This window comes from Hylobates moloch, unplaced genomic scaffold, assembly GCF_009828535.3.
Source record: "Hylobates moloch isolate HMO894 unplaced genomic scaffold, HMol_V3 SCAFFOLD_18, whole genome shotgun sequence".
Taxonomy (NCBI): domain Eukaryota; kingdom Metazoa; phylum Chordata; class Mammalia; order Primates; family Hylobatidae; genus Hylobates; species Hylobates moloch.
This window is the reverse complement of record NW_026652293.1, coordinates 49,420,122-49,441,237: the sequence shown is the minus strand read 5'-3', so window position 1 is coordinate 49,441,237 and position 21,116 is coordinate 49,420,122. Positions and strand designations below refer to the sequence as shown.

The window sequence follows — 21,116 nt, the reverse complement described above, 5'->3', positions numbered from 1 at the left end:
TTTTAATGTTCTCTCTCTCTCTCTCTCTCTTTAAAGGGATCCTCATCCCCAAAATTCCTGTGGAGTACAATGTCTTACTCAATGATGGAAGTGTAACACCTCTGGCCTTCTCCGTTGGTCATCATCAATCCACCCTTCTGGAAAATTTGGCTCCATTCACACAGTATGAGATAAGGATACAAGCATGTCAAAATGGTGAAAGTCTTTCAGACACTTGGCCTGGGCTTTTATGAAAAAGTATTTCATTAAAAAATTTCATTAAAAAGGAATAGATTCTCAGTCCAAATACAAAGACTAACGTTTCATTTCTTATTTGTAGTGGACTGTTTACCCAGAAAAATCACAGTCTGGCATCGAGTAAAGCATTATGCATTTCTGCACATTAAATCATAAATATTTAAATATATTAAAATGGTAGTTTTGCAAAGTCTTGTTTTATAAGGCCCTTTGAAAGAAAAACACCTAGCTCACATAAAGGAGTCTTTGGTAATATAAAACAAAAATGAGTACTCCAAAAATTTCATAGAAAACATATTTACCTTGGCCTTATTTAAATTTTATCCAGGAGGAGAAAGTGAGAAGTTATTTAAGAGTTGAATTACACCCAAATGAATCCTATATATTTTCTAGTGCTTCCTTGAACCCTATTCATATATACAAACTATCACCTTGTGTTTCATGGCTTAGGCTGTGGTCAGTGAAATTTTCACGTATCTGTGTTGTGTTAAGGAAAAGCCTCCCCCATTTCCTTTATCACTCCAAATGGATAAGTAGCTAAACGTAAACTGTGATTTAGGAGGGGAGAACAGGGAATCAAGAGAGCTATACATCATTTTATTTATCTCTTTTAAATTAAGTATAAACATTAACAGATATGGATATGTTATATATGTGTATATCATATGTAACATATGATATATATGATCTCGTCATATATGTTATGTAACATATAATACTAATTTGCTAAATAAAGAAAATATGTAACTTATCTTAGTATACACAACATTCTGCTTCACCTTAAAGAAATTTATCAGACTCAATGTGTAGTGGAAACTCCTGTATTGAATGTCCTTAGGAATTTCTGTTTCCAAATAGTGCTGGTTCTCATGGAGTTGGTTAGAATTATGAGTCTGCAATTTTGCTATGCTGAACTCGTCAGAAATTGCTAGTCAGTTTGTCCACTTTTCTCTAAAAAATAGACCATGGCATTTTTGTTCGAGGGATATTGCTTTCTCTGATCTGTCTTCACCTGATAAACATGAAAATAATTTTAAATTAATGTTTTATTGATTTAAGTACAAAGTCAACATCTGCATCTCCATGTCCCTGAAACTGCACAATGGAGGTACCATATCCTTCAAATAAATTGTTTGATTCCTGTGTGTTTGAATAATGTTCATGAGTTTAAAATATTGGCAAAATAAAATATTATTAAAAGCATATAAGATGTGTAGGTCACACATACACTTGCGAAATTCAAGTGCATTATCACTTTCTGGTTAGAATGACTATAATAAACTAGAGAAACTTGAGTTCAGACAAGTTTCCTTATTATTCCTTATTTCCAGACAATATGCCTTATTGTTTATTGTTTATGTCTATATAAATATGTGACTAATTAATGGGTTTTCCAAAAATAAGTTTCTATTCAAATGTTCAAATCCCATAAAAATTTATCTAAAACACATGTACAAGTATATATGCAAAAGCACAGGTAAAAATAATTTTCATGATATCATTACCCTTCTGTATGAATATGTAGTTCTTTTCCTTGCTTGAAAAATAATAAAGACCTCAATTTTTTTTTCAAGGAGGTTGTGGAGTTAGCAGTAGGATGTTTGTCAAAACACCTGAAGCAGCCCCAATGGATCTTAATTCTCCTGTTCTTAAGGCACTGGGGTCAGCTTCCATAGAGATTAAATGGATGCCACCTGAAAAACCAAATGGAATCATCATCAACTACTTTATTTACAGGTAAGATTGGCTGTTACTATTATTTTTAGTTATTTAAGAATGCGTACTGCTCCAACACGGCAGAATCAAGTGCATTTTATATTTCCATAAGAGAACGAATGGGAATTCATGTTTTATTTTTTGTGTTTTGTGTATGTTTGTAGCACCTACCGGTGAGGACTAAGACTGGTGCTCAAACTTTTACAAATTAACCAAGAAAAAAAGCCATAACTACTATATAACATTTTTGATTGAGATCTGTTTGAAAACTGAGACCTTATAGCCCACATAGACTTATATTTAGTGATGGGGCAGAACAGCTCTCTAAAGCAGGGCTTCCTAACCCCCAGGCCACAGAGTCCGTGGTCTGTTAGGAACCAGGCCACACAGCAGTTGAGTGGCCGGTGAGCAAGCATTACCACCTGAGCTTCACCTCCTGTCAGATTAGTGGTGGCATTAGATTCTCATAGGAGTCCGAACCCTATTGTGAACTGTGCATGCGGGGGACCTAGGTTGTGCCTTCCTTATCAGAATCTAATGCCTGATGATCTGAGGTGGAATAATTTCATCTTGAAACCATACCCCCTAACTGCACTGCCCCAGTGTGTGGAAGAATTGTCTTCCATAAAACCAGTCCCTGGTGCCAAAAAGTTTGGGGGTCACTGCTTAAGCAGCTCACTGACCAAGAAAGCATAGTCTTTCCAGAGAGGAAATCAGATACAAGACAAGAATTCTAACATTTCTCATTAATTATTATGTAGAGATTAAAAAGATTTTTCTCCTCCAAAGATGGTGCTTTTCATAAGCAGAAAAAGGGGCTCTCCTCTCCAGTTTTCCTTCTGTTTTAATGAGCCTCCACTCCACTGGTTAGACGGTGTTATAGCAACTTGTTCCATCATGTGCAGAATTTATTAAGTGTACCTACCTAAAATAAAGAAAAGAGGCAATAGGGAAGAGAGGAAGAGAAAGATTGAGGAAAGAGAGAGACAAAGAGAGATTGAGAGAGAGAAAATAGTGGGAGAGAGATAGACCATGAACATTTTGGTTTGAAGGATATTTTGCTCTCTGATCTAGTCTTCACCTGATCAACATGAACATTGCTTTAAATTAATGTATTCTTTAGATAAATAATGAATGAGGAGGAGAAGGAGCAGGCAAAGGAAGAGCATGAGGGAGAGATGTGGGGAGGGAGAGAAGAAGAGAAAAAATAGAGAAAGTGAGGGGGAGGTGAGTAGAAAGTACGATGCAAAGAGCCAAGGGGGCAAATAACCTGTCAACTGGTGGCTTGCTACTTAAGACAGAAAATACAATCATTGGTAGACATACAGGATTTGCAGATTGAAAAACCCAATCCCATTCTGAAAGCAATGTATTTCCTTTGAGCGTACAAAGCAGAACACCTTTCTTCTCAGATCCTCATACCCCGAACCGCTTCAATATCCTTTGTTAGTGTCTCTAGCAGCCTCGGGCCTTCCCTTATTTGGTCCTATGCCCTGGAAACTTAGTGAAACTTACTTAGGCTCCTCTTATAACTTTAGATATTGAAGTCCTTTGATTCACATCAGTCTTCAGTGATGAGCTAAGGGCTTATAGAAAAAATTACGAAAGGAGAAAGTATTATTGCATTTCTGGTTATGTAAATGACATTACCAAAAATGAGCAAGCCAAATTTCTTCTCAGCAAACATTAATTTGAAGAATAATATTTCTGATTCAAATACACATGAACACGTAAAAATGGCTAATGTGAATTTACATTTTACGCTAAGCACATTAGTGCAGGCTCTAAAATGCCCACCCTCTTGAAATAGTTTTCTTTCATCTACTTAATGCTAATTGCATGAGAAAAGCACATCAAATTCCTATTCAGAATAAAGGGAAATAAAGTATCTGTTATAGACCAGGATGTGCCTTCACTCTGTTGGTTTTGTAAATAAAGCTCATGATTACAGTGCCTATTCCATGGCAGCTATAGAGAGGGAAAACAGGAAATATAATGCAGAAAGCCCGCTTCAATGAAAAATACTGTAAATTGAATTTGACAGCATTTGATGGCATCTGATTATTCTAGTCACAGCCAAACAATGATATAAAGAGTAATATGAAACAGAATGTGTTACTGCCTAGCAGACTCAAAAGCAATAAACCTTCCTCCAATGTGACACAATCACTTCACAATCATAATTGTAGCCTGTTTGATACCTCTGAGTACAGCAGAAGGGCACTGACTGACATAGATACATTTTGTTTTTTATTTAAAGTGAAATGAAAATGGCGCACTGGGGCTCCAGATACAATCGTTATATTCACCTACATAGGCATGAATCACTTGGCAGTTATTTCAACTGAAGTTTAAATGTGCTTAGACAACAACAATATCAAATTTTTCTTAGATAGCTGCAAAAAAAATCAGAAATTTGTAAGGACAGAAATAGAACGGAGACACATAGTTCTTTTTCATTCTGAGACTACATAGAGCCCTTTATATAGTTATAGCCACCAGCCTGCAGTATTTCTGAGGAGGTTATGGCATGTAATTTCAGCTTCATCATTGGCCTTCTCTTTCTTCTATCGGCACCAAAGGAAGTACATTTAGCTTAAACTAAAGATGGGGTTTGGCCTATGCAGATATTTTTATTAACTTGCAGGAAGCCCACTTGTAAATCTCATTTGAAAATGTTTGTGACTCTCTTCTCACCAAGCCCCTGAATCATTTTCTTTTCTGTAACTGTCCTTTATTGTTTAAATATTTCCTCTAGATATTATCCTATTAAAAAAATATCTGACCTAATAAAGACAGAAGATGTTTATGACTTCAAAAACAAAACAAAATAACCTAAATATTATCCTATTAAAAAGTGTCTGCCCTATTAAATATAGAAGACGTTTATAATTTCAAAAACGAAACGAAATAACCTAGTAAGAACAAACTATTAATATGATTCCCTCTGCTTAGTTTATCTGTTAATTTAAGCTACTTTGTTGACTATATATGTCACAAAAAAAGGTTTGCTACAAAAAATTTTGTAAAGAATAGAGACCAACATTTAAGTTACTGTTTTGTAACCTGTTTATTTACCGAGTATAGACAAGACTATCTTGGACATCTGCTTCCTCCTCTCAATGAGTTTGGCTTGAATAATAATGACCCTTCAGTATTCCCCCTTTATTTTATATCTGTAACCTTGCAAATGGCAAAAATCTCATCATTACATCTACAAAATCCATCAAACACGTTAAACTGAGACTTTACAAAACATGTAATAAAATAATCTCCTCCCACTAGGAGCTTTAATTTTAATAGAAACCAAATTTCATGGGGTTTATTATTCTCATGAGCTTTCTCTTTAAATAAACAAAAAGATTTGATAATGTGCACTGAGAGGCAAAACTATATACAAAACAAAAAGATTTGATAATGTGCACTGAGAGGCAAAACTATATACAAACACTCTGTAAATATGGTAAAAATAGAAACAAATGATGGCACTTCCGTATTTAGTAAGATTTTAAAGGATAAAATCTGAAATAGTTTTGAAGACTGTATGATATGAAAGGGTTTTCAAAGCAGGTAAGTGAAAACATTTTATAAAATGGATTATTAAGCTGATTGAGTTAACAAAGAAAAGATGAGCATTGAATGGGCAAAGGAATTTTGATGTAATTCAATTTGTATTGGGTGGAAAGATGGATATAGATATGAATATTTACATAGATAGATACAGACAGAAGACAGACTGTCAGACAGACATCTACCTATCCATACATGTACATATCTACTGAGAGAGACACAAAGATCTATGAGACCTAAGCCCTTTCACCAATGATCTTCACTACAGTGGGAGATATAAGACAGGCTAAATAAACAAAGAAAAGAGTAAAATATATAGTGGAAAAACAGAAATATTTACCAGAAAATTTAGAGAAGAATTCTCTGTCTAGAATATTCATGGAACACTTCATCAAGTTGATGTCATTGAGACTAGGCCTTATAAAATAAAAATTTAATGACTATTTAAATTGTAAGAGAAATACATTTGTTGGAAAAAATGTTTTAACAATACAGAAGATTACTAAGGTTATTATTCATTCTTATGATTTACTCATGGCATACATAATTTTCACTAATAGAAGTAACACTATTAATTTTAATATATTAACATTAATGTTTTCTATTTGTATTTTCTTCTTCATAAAAGAATTATATTGTCCATATTGTTCTGCAATTTTCTCTGGGCATTTTACATATATATACACACACACACATATACACACCTAATTTCTTTTAATGACTCATCAATATTCTATTATATGGATGTGTATCATATATTATTTAGCCAGTACCCTGATGATGGTAAGATAGGTGATTTTCAAGTTTTTGTTACCACAGCAATTCTCCAATAAATATTCTTACAGTAAGTATACAGAGAGTTATTCTTAGAACTAGAAGTACTGGGTCAATGTTTTGCGCATTTAAAATTGTTGAGAACTCCTAAGTTGTCTTCCAATTATCATATGTAAGAATTTCTAATTCTGAAAACTTTTAATGTAGGGTCAGTATTAGTATTTGTCAGCTCAATATTTTAACTGGCACATTTTTGTTGTTTTAATTCAAGTTTTGATCATTATAAGTAAGATTGTTCATTTACTTAAAATATCTTCTATTTGGGAGGGGTATGTATAATATATTATAAATTCTTAGACTATTTTTCTATTGGATTATTTCTTATTGTCTGTATTCTTTCCACATTAAAGAAAATCTCCCTTTTGTGATCATATTAAAAATAACACATTAATTATTTCTTCCAGCACTTTTATGGCTCTACCCCTTATTTCTAAATATAGAATTAATATTGTTATAGGAAATTAGATAGGAATTCATTTTCTTAAAAAATGTTAACTAGTTTATCAACATTATTTCATAATCCACTGATTTGAAATGTCACTCATACAAAATTCCTATGTGCATCGGGTTCATTTTAGGACTTTGTATTCTGTTTCACTTGTGGTAAACAGGGATTTTAACAAGCAGGGCCTGATGGTGAAGACATGATAAGTGAATAAAATCAATAGAATAAGCAAAATTTCCAACTCATAAGCATAGGATTCAAGGAATGGTCAGGTTTATCTGGAGTCATTGCTATTAGTAGGGGACATTTAGAAGATCAGCTTAATGATGGATTTTGGATCTAAGGAGTTTAGGCTTTATATTAAGAGGCAATATGAGCTGCTGAAGGTTTAGGGGGTAAATAGAGAAGCAATGTAATATATATATATAGTGGAAATGTTATATATATATATATACATATATATATATATATATATATATACATACATATATATATATATAGCGGAAAGAATGTGGCATTTGTAATCAGAAGATATGGCTTCCAGGGCCTAGCTCTAACACTTACTAGTTATATGATCTTAGGCAAGTCACTGTGTTCCGTAATTTTCCATTTTTACATGAAGTGAAGATAGTAAATACAAAAGATAATTAGCCTCTTGGAATTCTGTAAGAATTAAATGAAATAATATGTGTGAAATTACTGTTAAATATGAGGCGTGATAAAAATAGAAAGTTATCCTAGATATATTGTCCAAAGCCATTCTTTAGAAAGACAAATCTATCTGTCAATTGTAGATGTATATTTAAAGTCAATGAAAGAGGTTCATGGTTATAAAAGTAGTGGCTTGCATAACAGTATGCCTGGTAGGATTCAGTTTTTCTTTAAATATATAGTATATTTTTTACATATATATATATATATATAAATGTCTGGAATGTTAAACACCAAAATAGTACTAGCAGTGCTTATCTCCAAATATTAGGCTATCAGTGATTCTTTTAAATACTTCTGCTTTTGTTCATCTGTGTTTTCTTATTAATTTTTATAATCAATATATCATATGGTCTACTAAAGACAAAATAATAAATTTGTGAGCCCAGATGCAAATCTATCATCACTGTCTTTCCAATTTTCCTGTTTCCTTCTTTGTGTGAACATCACCATCACTTTCTGTAATAATCAAAGTCTGATCAAGAAAGAGGAACCACACTACTTACTTTAACAGAAGGGATTTAATATAAATAATTAGTAAGTAGTTATAAATTTGTTAACTAGGTAACTAAAAGCATAAAAAGAGAACTCTAAGATGTCATGGAGGTGGCAACTACAGGAAACAGCTAGCACCTTTAGAACTGAGGGAACATAGGGGAGTTGTTAGAATTATTAAAATGTAAATGCATAGAGGAGGGTGCCTGTGAAGCCGGGACTCAGACAGTTGAGGAGGGGTACTTGCCATTGGTGCAGTTGTATGGAGGAGGAAGCATGAAATTAAGTTGGTTTTCCAAATGTCGGCAAAATTGCATACTGCAATCACTTGCTCCCAAGGTATTTCTTTATTGCAACACAAGAACAGCCTAATACAGAAAATTGGTACCAGGAGTAGGGTGTTGCTATAAAGATACCTGAAAATGTGGAAGTGACTTTGGAGCTGGGTAACGGGCAGAGGTTGAAAGAGTTGGGAGGGCTCAGAAGAAGACAGGAAGGTGAGGGAAAATTTGGAACTTCTTAGAGACTGGTTAAACGGGTCTCACCAAAATGCTGATAGAAATATGGACAATGAAGACCAGGCTAATGAGGTTTGAGATGCAAATAATTGAGAACTAGAGTAAAGGTAACCCTTGTTATGCCCTGGCAAAGAACGAGGTTCCATTACATCCATGCACCAGGGATTTGTGAAAGTGAGAACTTAAGAGTAAAAACCTAGGGTAATGGTGGAAGAAATTTCTAAGCAGCAAAGCAGCATTCAAGACTTTGCCTGGCTGTTTCTAACAGCCTACAATCAGATATGGGAGCAAAGGAATGATTCAAAGTTGGAACTTTTATGTAAAAGGGAAGCAGAGCGCGAAAGTTCAGAAAACTTGCAGCCTGGCCCTGTGGTAGAGAAAGAATTCAAGCAGACTGTGGAGTGACCACTTTCAAGAGAGACTAGCATGACTGTAAGGTAGCCAAGTGTTAACATCCAAGATAATAGGGAAAAGGCCTAGAAGGCATTTCAGAGATCTTACAGGCAGCCCCGCTCAACACAGGCCCAGAGGCCTAGGAGGAAATAATGGTTTTGAGGGCCAGGCCCAGAGCCCTGCTGCCTTGTGCAGGCTTGGGAACTGTTCCTCACATCCTGACTACTCTTGCTGCAGCTGCAGCTAAAAGGGCCTCAGATACATCGCAGGTAGGTGCTTCAGGGTGCGTACACCAAACCCTTGGTAGCTACCACGTAGTGTTAAGTTGGCAGATGCACAGAATGCAGGCTTGGCAGCTTCCCCTAGATTTCAGAGGATGTATGAGAAAACCTGGGTGCCCAGGCAGAAGCGTGCCACTGGGGTGAAGCCCTTACAGAGAAACTCTACTAGGGCAGTGCAGAGGGCAAGTGTGGAGTTGGAGCCACCATACAGAGTCTCCATCAGGGCACTGTATGATGGAGCTGTGGGAAGGGGGCCACTTCTCTCTAGGTCCCAGAAACCATGGACAGCTTGTATCCTGAAAAAAGCTGTAGGGATTCAACTCCAATGTGTGAGAGCAGCCACAGGGTCTGCACTCTGCAAAACCACAGGGTTGAAGCTACCCAAAGCCTTAGGAGTCAGTGCTTGCAGCAGTGTGCGCTGGAGTGGAACATGGAGTTAATGGAGATTATTTTGGAGCTTTAAGGTTTAATGTCTGTCCTACCAGGTCTCAGATTTGTGTGGGCCCTATAGGCCCTTTCTTTTAGCCAATTTCTCACTTTTGCAATGAGAATGTTTACCAAATACCTGTACCCACATTGTATCTTGAAAGTAAATAACTTGTTTTGATTTTACAGGCTTATAGGTGAAAGGAGATGAGTCTCCAGATGAGATTTTAGACTTGGTACTTGAGACTTGGGGCTCTTGAGTTAATGCTGCAATCAGTTAAAACTTTGGGGAACTATTAGGAGGACATGATTTCATTTTGAAATGTGAGAAAGAGATGAGATTTGGGAGGCCAGTGGTGGAATAATATAGTTAGTATGTTTGTCCTCTCTAAATCTCATGCTAAAAACAGGTTCTCAATGTTGCAGATGGGGCCTAGTGGGAGCTGATTGCATAATGGGGTCAGATCCCTTATGAATGGTTTAGCACCATGCCCTTGGTGATAAGTGAGTTCTTGCTCAGTTTGTTCATGATGGGAGATCTGGTTTTTTAAATATCTAGGACTCCCCACTCCAGCCACCTCTCTCTCTTGCTCCTGCTCTCTGCACATGATGCACTTGCTCTTTCTTCACCTTCCATCATAATTCTAAGCTTCCTGAGTCTCTCATAAGCAGATGCCAGCATCATGCTTTCTGTACACCCTGCAGAACTGTGAGCCAGTTAAATCTCTATTCTTTATAAATTAGCTTACCTCAAGTATTTTTGTAGCAATGCAAAAGGAGCCTAATACAAATTAGAAAAAAAGAGATAGCACATAGAAGGATATGATAACTCTTATTTGAGAGAAAAACAAGGAAAACGCTTTCTGGAAAAAGTGATATGGGGCTAGAATTTTAAAAGATGAGTTGTAGTTAGTCTATAGAAAAAAGGAGAGGCCAGGTGTGATGCCTCACACCTGTAATCCCAGCACTTTCAGAGGCTGAAGAGGGCAGATCACGAGGTCAAGAGATCGAGACCATCCTGTCTAACACGGTGAAACCCCATCTCTATTAAAAATACAAAAAATTAGCCGGGCATGGTGGCAGGTGCCTGTAGTCCCAGCCACTCGAGAGGCTGAGACAGGAGAATGGCATGAACCCCAGAGGCGGAGCTTGCAGTGAGCCGAGATTGTGCCACTGCACTCCAGCCTGGGCAACAGAGCAAGACTCCATCTCAAAAAAAATAAAAAATAAATAAATAAATAAATAAATAGAATAAGAAAGAGGATGGGGAGGGGTATTGCCAGAGAATTAGCAGATACCAAAGCCATGGAACCGTGAAATATAATGGAATATAAGAAACTATAGTCAAGCATTTGATGATGACTGGAATATAAAATGGGACTAGAAATTTCAGAAAAGTGAGTCCTTTTGAGAATCAGCAGATTAAGGATAAACATAGGCCATTTTACCGGTAAATCTAAAGAATTTTTAAAAGGACTAAGTCTTAAAATTTTTGAAAGGTTTGTGGTGTCTCTTCCCTCAACAACCGAGTGTCTACTCACACCAAAAACTTGATGATTCAACCTTCACAAATCATTTTGTAAATCACCTGTGTTTCCATTTGTCCTCTCAGTAATCTAGTTCAGGGTCTGCATTTATTCTTACGTAAACTGTTGAGATGACCTCCTTGTTCAATGCCAGATGCACATCATCTCCATGATAACTTCATTTAGATCGTGCATTACATTTTACCCAATGATTTTTATGTTTTAATTTTTATAAGACAGCTTGTTATACACTATGAGGTTATTAACTCCACTTTACAAAATGAAATAGAAACTAGAGGACATGGACAGGCAAGTTCACCCAAGGTCATTGAACTAAGTGGCAGGGCCAGGACCTCCAACCTATCTCCTCTGACTACAGATGTTTCTGATTATTTATTTAAACTCAGAATATTTGTAATATTCTTCATGGAATGGGGCTGGCAGTTTCATAACCTCAAAATTGTTATGGTGCATTGGGTTCTAGGATTTTGTTTTAATTGCTTTTGAAAATAAGCAGTGACAATTGCTGGAGGGGAGAGAAGGAGTAAGGAGCTCCTAAAAACATTGTACATTGAGACCACAGAAGTGTGACTGCCTTTAAAAATATATGGCTCCTAGTTTTTATACTTATGTTTGTTTTCCTCTTAGTGTTAGGCAACATTAAATTAACTCTAGTTGGAAAAATACATTCCTGAAGTATCTCCCAAATGAGCTTGAGTGAAGAATAACCATTTGGCTATTCAGAGAGAACTGAAAATGTGATTCCTCTAAACACAGGCTACTCAGGAGGAAACACTTCCAGTTAAATGAACAGGTGATGCCTAAATCTTAAATAGATTAGGAATAATTGTGTTCTACTCAACCACTTCTGCTCAAAATGTATACAGACATAAAGAGACTCTGTTTTTTAGCAGTGCAGATGGGACATTTACCTCTCCACGATATTAATTTTTCAAGGATTCAACAGCGATAAGAAATACTTAACCAGGCTGCACCTTTTAATTCTTTTGGTGGATAAACTTGAGGCCAACATAATACTCAATCTTTTAAATAGTATATATATTTAAAACCCACACTTTTAGGCAAGTTTTTTTAAGAATGTCAGCTTTATAGAAACCATGACTACATCTCAATTTGGGAATTCATGAGAGTTTAATAAAAATTAATTGAATTGTCATGGAAAGGCTGAAGCTAGACAAAATAGAAAATGTTACTTCCCCATAGACCATCATAGGTTTGTTTGCTGTATTGTGTTCCTAGCAAACACCTTTTTAAAAATCACTGAGAGGAGTCCTTGGCTATGAGCCCTGCAGTTCTCATTAGAATGGAGCTCTCCCAGTGACACACCTGGTACCTGATATCTGCAGCAAGTACAAAGGCCAAACCCTGCAAATCTTCACTGAGTGCAGAATCTGGTCCACGCATGGTAGCGAGCAATAATGAGGTGGGCTGCCGAACCATAATTGTAGGTCACTGAGAGGTGTCTATGAAGCCTCTATAGCTTCCAGCAGGAAGCTTGTCATTGCTCATACTCAGGTCATCATGATTTATCAACTTGAGGATCATCAGATTCCCAAAGCCAAAGATTTTACATATTCTGCCTTTTTGTGAAAGGTACTGTCAGTCACTTTGTCTTAATAACCCTTTACATTTTGATGGAGCTGGTTAATCTGATATGGCAGCATGTGAATTTTTCAGCATCTGAAGAGTGTGTTAATTAAATACTCCTAACAGCCTGGAAAATATTGATGTATTCATCACTCTCTTCTCAACTAGAGAGAGAGCTGAAAGTGGAGGGTCAATGTCTTGGTTACATTCTCCCCCAACCTAGAATACTGCCTTGATAGGAAATAAGAGCTGATGGAGAAGAGGCAAAGATGCAGAGAAGTCATGGGATTACAAAACTTTTAGCCTTTCACTTGAAAAACATTATTGAACACTTACTGAGCTCAGATACTGGAATACAGAGATATACCAACCACAGTTCCTCCAGAACTTTGCTTTCCATCAAACCTCCATCATGATTTTACATCTGGATGAGAAAAGAACTATTCCAAATGAAGTATCAGATATATAGGGCCGTCTCAACAACTGACCATTCCATTTCTCTTACTTCTATATTTAATGTTATATATATTTAGTACCAAAACAGTATGCATGTGGCCCTAGTTTTCTATCAACAAAATCTAAAGATGAGCCTAAACAATCCCATTCTCAGACCGTTGAAAGAATTTTGGGGTCATACTTTGCATTTTACCAGGTTTTAGGGGAGACATCTAAAAGGAATTTGACTTTTGTCCTTTAAAAATCTCTAAAGCCGGCCAGACATGGTGGCTCATGCCTGCAATCCCAGCACTTTGGAAGGCCAAGGCCAGAGGCTAGCTTGAGAAAGACCAGCCTGGGCAACGTGGCGAGACCTCATCTCTACAAAAAAATTTTAAAAGTTAGCCAGGCCTAGTAGCACACATCTGTAGTCCTAGCTACTCAGGAGACTGAGGCGGGAGGATCTCTTGAGCCCAGGAGTTTGAGGCTGCAGTTAGCCATGATTGCATCAATGCACTCCAGCCTGAGTGACAGAGTGAGACCCAGTCTCAAAATAAATAAATAAAATAAATAAAACAAAAAAAACTCTAAAACAAATTCCTATTATATTACTTATCATGTTATTTTCATTAATCTGCACATAGCTCCATCTCCTCTACTCAGCTACCTATTCCTTTAGGTAAGAGGTGTGTTCATCTTTTTACCCTTGTTTCTAATACAGTGACGGGCATATAAAAGTGCTTAATAAAGTTGTTGATGTATAACAACAATAAATGTAGAAAAAACAGTGGTCTTGATGTCTAAGAAAAGATTGTCCATGCTTTGAGAGGTTATGGTTTAAATTATAGAAGAGAAAATTCAAATGAAGAGAAAGTAAGTGGCATCTAAGAAGTGAATTTAAAATACTTTGTAAACATCGTGGGAACAAATGCAAAAGACCATTGTGCTGCATGAGAGAAAATAGGAACTGTGGGCTTCCCTTCTTAGTTCTTCATCATCCAGTATGCAAGCCTGGGCTTTTTCACACAGTAATTTTATGGTCCTAAGAGCAGCAAAAGGATCATCCTCAATGTGCAAATACTTTTGAAGTCTCTGCAATCATCATATTTGCTACTGTCCCATGAGCCAAAAAAGTCATATAGCCAACCTCAGAGTGAGTTTAGGAGCATACTCGCAAAAGGCATGGATACAGGCAGACAAACACATTGGGACCCCAGCTGCAATCCATTTACCATAGAAGGGTAAGGATTCCCAATAATAGCCTCTACTAATTCCATATCCTGTGGTTCCAGTTGTGCAAAAAATAAAACCCTGATATAACTGCATGCATACATGCACATACACACAGACACATACACGCAGATCTAGAAAATACATAAAAATGCATTAATAATGCTTAATATATACTTCTGCATTTTTAAAACATTTTAAATATGTTTGTTTTCTTGTATTGCATGTGTATGTTGTTATTCAGCACAAACATCTGGAAGGTAATAAAATGTGATTATGGATGAGGTTTCACCTTTTGTGCTTTTTCTATTTCTTCTGTATTTTCCATGTTTTCTATAAAGCATATGCAGTCTTTTATAATCAGTCAAATACGTGTGTGTGTGTGTGTGTGTGTGTGTGTGTGTGTCAACTACACTTTAAAAATGATATGGAGTTAGGCCACTGGAGGACTTCTCCATATGGTTTTTCTTTATTATGACACCAGGAAGAAACAGCTGAAAAATTGAGTTGATAACAAATTCTAAAAAAAAATTTTTACTCCATCCACAAACTTGGTTTTGAAGTGTGCAGTTGTCACTGGTTGCCTGCTTGGTTTCCTTTCAGACGCCCTGCTGGCATTGAAGAGGAGTCTCTTTTATTTGTCTGGTCAGAAGGAGCCCTTGAATTTATAGATGAAGGAGACACCCTGAGGCCTTTCACACTCTACGAATATCGGGTCGGAGCCTGTAACTCCAAAGGTTCAGTGGAGAGTCTGTGGTCATTAACACGAACTCTGGAAGCCCCACCTCAAGATTTTCCAGCTCCTTGGGCTCAAGCCACCAGTGCTCATTCAGTTCTGTTGAATTGGACAAAGCCAGAATCACCCAATGGCATTATCTCCCATTACCGTGTGGTCTACCAGGAGAGACCCGACGATCCAACATTTAACAGCCCTGCCGTGCATGCTTTCACAGTGATGGTAAGACCCTTGAAAAAATAACAGACATGCAGATTATCTGGTGAATATGTTGAAATTAATTTTCTTATCCAACTTCTCATTTTTCTTCACTTAGGGCTTAAATATATGAAAATCTTTCATATGTGAAAAGTTGCAATGTAGTCATGGGGATAAGATACTGAACTGAGTATGAGGAGTATTGGAGATCAGTTTGTAGACCACAACTAATTTTAATTACGTCAAAACCAATAAATAAATTTAATTTATTCATAAAATTTCCTGATTCCATTTTCCATATTTACTAAATGGGAATAATTTTTTTTTTGAGACAGGCTCTCATTCTGTCACCCAGGCTGGAGCAGAGTAGCATGGTCTCAGCTCACTGCAGCCTCTGCCTCCTGGGTTCAAGCAATTCTCCTGCCTCAGCCTCCTGAGTAGCTGGGATTACAGGTGCCCACCACTGCCCAACTAATTTTTGTATTTCTAGCAGAGAGGAGGTTTCACCATGTTGGCCAGGCTAGTCTCGAACTCCTGACCTCAAGTGATCTGCCTGACTCAGCCTCCCAAAGTTCTGGGATTACAGGTGTGAGCCACTGCCCCTGGCCTAAATGGGAGTAATTTAGTCTTGATTTCCATTTTCCGTATCTACTAAATGGGAATAATGTAATGCTTTCCTCCATACCTCATAGAGATGAGGTTCAGATGAAATTAGACAGAATATTTAATTTTCTACTTCCCCAAAAAGCTAGTAATATATATACAGCTATATATGTATATGTATGTGTATATATATGTATATGTATATATGTATGTGTATATATGTATGTGTGTGTATATATGTATGTGTATATATGTGTGTATGTATATGTGTGTATATATGTATTTATATATATATTTAAATATACACACACACACACACAAAGTTGCATGCACTATGTCTTACTGGTGATTTTTTCAGGGATGACCTCCTCTGGCCCATAGAACAACTTAATTCCATTCACCTGAACACTTAGTAGCTCCTGAGTGCTTTCTTTATGTCTAGCATAGCCTCATGGTCTATGGAAGATAAAGAAACAGGATGGTCCTTGTTGCAGGCAGTGTTCTGTTTTATAATATTGCAGAGATGAGAATTGCACATAAAGGGAAAAGAATGAAAAGCGGTTGAGTACAGCCTATAATGTCCACTACACTGAGACTTAGATCCCAAACTCCACTACCTGCTAGCTTTAAACCACAGTACGAGAGAGTAACATCATATACCAAGTGTTAGGCAGGAAATGCTCTGGGAGATCAACTCTCAAACTGAAGATGCTTCGTGGATAAGATTAAATTTTGTGGTCTTGGGAGTTAAATACAAATATGTGCCAAGACCTTATTAAATATGGAAAACCCTCAATAAGAACAAATAAACAGACAAGCTAAAGCATTTAAAAAAAAAAACTATGTTTCTATGCTTTAAATCCTGGAAGGCCAATTTACATGAAGGTTATCTTATGGAGGATAACATTTATCAAAATATTTAAATTACAGTGAGCAAATATATTTTCATAAAACTCCAGAAGAGCCTTTTTAAATTAATAGTTTAAAGTACAATGTTTTCCCACTGTCCTCATGGTTTATTTTCTCATATGACTAAAAAATAAGCAATATGTAAATGAAAGGATAATTGTTTTATCTTCATTTTCATCTGTTTCAGAATTAGTACTATATTTTTATTAGATAGTAAATTATATACTAGAGTCTTTTATATTACATCTTCTAGTTCCTATATGATAAGCACTAGAAGCAGTGTTCTTAAGTGTAAAAGATATTTTTTAGTGGATATGTGATCCAGGAGGAAGTTGGTTACTTCCCACCATATCCTTCAAACTCATGTTCTAAACTTTCACCCTTAAAGTAAAATGTTTATGAATATACTGAAACACCCTTGTTAATAGCTTTTTGAATGAGGCACCTTAATTTAAATATGCTTGAATTGAAGGCACCCGGATTGCAATGATTAAACCTCTGATCTTTTAAAATACAACTTTCAGGGGTATGAGCCTAATGATCATTTAGTCTCCTGAAACAGTTCTGTTGGAATTCCCTTGTGGAATACCCTATGTCATCCCTTCATAAACAGCTTCATTTTAAAACACAAGATTTAAAGTATATGATGAATCCATGAACTCTGTTCTTTATTTAATCTTCTAGGCTCTATTTTTATCACACTAAAAAGCTTCCGAAAAAGAGGCAAGCGTATGGCCCCAAGCTTTAAATGGCACAGGGCTCTTTGCACATGGGCCCTCCCTGACGTAGCTTTCATTTTGACAGTCCAGTACTGGTGCACTCCTATTTTTCCAAAGATTTTTTTCTTGCAATGTCAAATAGAATAGCCAGAATAATTTTTTTTTTTTTTTCTTTTTTGAGACGGAGTCTCGCTCTGTCGCCCAGGCTGGAGTGCAGTGGCGCGATCTGGGCTCACTGCAAGCTCCGCCTCCTGGGTTCACGCCATTCTCCTGCCTCAGCCTCCCGAGTAGCTGGGACTACAGGCGCCCACCACCACACCCGGCTAATTTTTTTGTATTTTTACTAGAGACGGGGTTTCACCGTGGTCTCGATCTCCTGACCTCGTGATCCGCCCGCCTTGGCCTCCCAAAGTGCTGGGATTACAAGCGTGAGCCACCGTGCCCGGCCAGCCATAATAATTTTTAAAACAGTACTTCTGTGTCCCATTTTTGAATGTGTATGTGTATATTCAAAGTGGCCTCCCAAAATCTAAATCCTTGGCTCTTAGAATTCCAAGAGAAGGCTTCATTAGATACACCAAGAAAGGTCCCGCCTGATCTTTTCAAGCAAACAAGGACATCTTCCACAAAGCAATCTGGGCAAGTGTTCAGACCTTCTGGCCACTGGACCACGTTTTCAGGGCATCAGGGACACTATGACTCTTTATGATCTGACACCTTTGAAGGAAGTCATCAGGAAAATGAACTAGTGTTTTTGTGTGTCACTTATTCCCACAGTCCCTGTGTAGGAGACTGTGTTCAACGTTTTTGTTTAAAAGATATCTAGGCCAGACGCAGTGGCTCATGCCTGTGATCCCAGCACTTTGGGAAGCTGAGGTGGGCAGATCACAAGGTCAGGAGTTGGAGACCAGCCTGGCCAACATGGTGAAACCTTGTCTGTACTAAAAACACTATTTTTAGTATTTTTACTATTTGAGAGGCTGAGGCAGGAGAATTGCTTGAACCCAGGAGGCCGAGGTTGCAGTGAGCCAAGATCATGCCACTGCATTCCAGCCTGGGCAACAGAGCAAGACTCCATCTTAAAAAAAAGTAATGGAAGTTCTATTACTTATCCAGTGTTCTATACTCCTCACCATCACAGAAGACTGTCAGACAAATCCTTCCTCCTATAATTTAAGTCTATCTCCCTTTGTTCAGAGCAGCATGACTTCTCCATAATAGCACAAAGGGGCTTCAGGGTCCAACAAATTATTGACAATTCAATCTGATTTGGAAAATAGTCATTGAGTACTATATTCAATATGTCAATATTGAATACCAAACTTAACTATGTTGTTGAAGTCCACTGTGAGACTTGGCCCTTGAGCAGAGCAGAGACTGTGAGGAAAAATGAGTGATTTGTTCTGAGGCACAGGCTATTACTGTTGGGCATTTTGAGTTTTTAAGCTTCTTGCAGCTGCGTTTCTGCTACCCATGTTTAGAAGACCCCATTTCATTTTTGTTTTTGTATAAACTCAATGGGTCCAAGTGAAGTTTTGTTACCTGGATATATTGTGTAGTGGTGAAATCTGGGCTTTTAGTGTAACCATTGCCCAAATAACATATATCGTACCCATCAAGTCATTTCTCATCCTTCACCCCACTCCCTCCCTCCCTCCCACCCTTCCGAGTCTCCAGTGTCTATTATTCCACACCCTATGTCCACATGTATACATTATGTAGTCCTACTTATAAGTGAGAACATGCAATATTTGACTTTCTGTGTCTGAGTTATTTAATGAGGATAATGGCCTCTAGTTCCATCCATGTTGCTGCAAAAGACATGATTTCATTCTTTTTTATGGCTGAGTAGTATTCTACAGTGTGTGTGTATGTGTGTGTATATATATATATCACATTCTATATATATTCATATATATAATTACATTTCTGTGGTATGTAAAATTATTCCTATTTAGTAAATATGGAAAATGGAAATGGAAATTAGGATATATATATATATATTATTAGGAGATTATAAATATATATCTCTTTATGCAATCATCCACTGATGAACACTTAGGTTGATTCAATATCTTTGCTATTGTGAATAGTTCTGTAATAAACCTACAAATGCAGGTATCTTTTTTAATATAATGATTTATTTTCCTTTGGGTAGATGCCCAGTAGTGAGACTGCTGGATTGAACGGTAATTCTACTTTCAGTTCTTCAAGAGATCTCTATATTGTTGTCCATAGGGGTTGTAGAAGACTCCATTTTAAATCGTTTTCCAAGTACTTTCCTAGATCTACTTACTATTTACCTAATTTATGCACCAGCTAAACAACTTTACTGTCTTCTTTCCTTTCTGTGCCTGCTGTAGGAAATTTTTCAAGTTTTTGTTTATTGGCCAGTCTGGCTAAAATTCTTCAGGGCAAAGGAACTACAGTGACTTCTCCATTAATGAGGCACAGAGTCCATCCCCACAATTGTAGGATTGCAATTCAATCCACAGACTCACAAGAGGTACAGCTAATGCATTAGTCCCTTGTTTATTAAGATCTCATCTCTGCCCAAGGGGCCATCAATAAATTGCCCATGTTATGGTGCCATCACTAGCTTGCCCCAAGGTCCCCCCAGAGTTGTTTATAGACAGGTGGATGTTGCTGAGAGCTCCACATAAAACAGGTGCAATGGAGGCATGAATTCTGCTTGTGGTGGCAGTGGATGGAGAACTGGCAGTGGGGGCCCTCCATGGGGGTGAGAAGCGTATGTGTTGGCAGGAACAGCAGCAGCGGCAGCAGCAGCAGAGGCAGCAGGAGCAGAGAAATGGAAAGAGTGTGGGTTTTAATGCATCACTAGCTGCTCTCCCAACCTCATGAAAACTTTCACCTCCCACTCATCTCTATGTAGGTCTTTCTAAGGAAGAAAGAGGGAGATCAAGATTCTTGGGGTCTCTTTAGACCAATACCTTCCGTTATTGAAAACAGCTTTAATTAGAAGGCCTTAAACTCCCTTCCCAATTAGCTCTGTGATGAATTGTGCGGTGTCAGGAAAGAAACTGTATTTAGCCTTGCTTGGCATGCAGGAGTTCCATGGTGGTATTTACAGGGAACACTCCTGGCAAGGTTGGCGATATTGCTACCACCATTTGGGTTTGTTTGCTTTTTCTCACTGGCACCTGCCATTGTGCTGGCAGAAATAAATCTGAGAATTTGGAATTTTAAAGAAAAAGGTGGTTTACCTATTATCTGTGCCCTAACTATATCCTTGCTTGTTCCACGGGGTTATAAAATGTCAAGCCCAGCTCATGCATTTGCCCAGTATCCTGAAAGATAAATGGTACTTCACTCTGTGTAGAATCAAGCATAAGGTGCTGAGAAATAAGCAAATTATATGGGTCACTAAAAATTGGCTTCCAATCTGGGAATAAAATCCAGAATTACTAACTCTAGTTTCTAGATTCTAGTTGCCAGGCTTCCTTTCCCAATGTCAAGGAGGAGGTAGTCAAAATTTCCTCAAGGGTTTGTTTCCTATATCTTTACC

The 21,116-nt window shown here is 37.3% G+C and overlaps 1 protein-coding gene across 1 annotated transcript in view; it reads left to right on the top strand.

The window, feature by feature from the left end:
* Nucleotides 1-21,116, top strand: part of USH2A (usherin) — a 798,563-nt gene that overhangs the window by 669,602 nt on the left and 107,845 nt on the right. Inside the window, exons 59-61 of the mRNA XM_032136481.2 lie at nt 37-195; nt 1,812-1,974; nt 15,029-15,383. Coding sequence (XP_031992372.1) covers nt 37-195; nt 1,812-1,974; nt 15,029-15,383 — 677 coding nt within the window. The remainder of the gene's footprint in view (nt 1-36; nt 196-1,811; nt 1,975-15,028; nt 15,384-21,116) is intronic.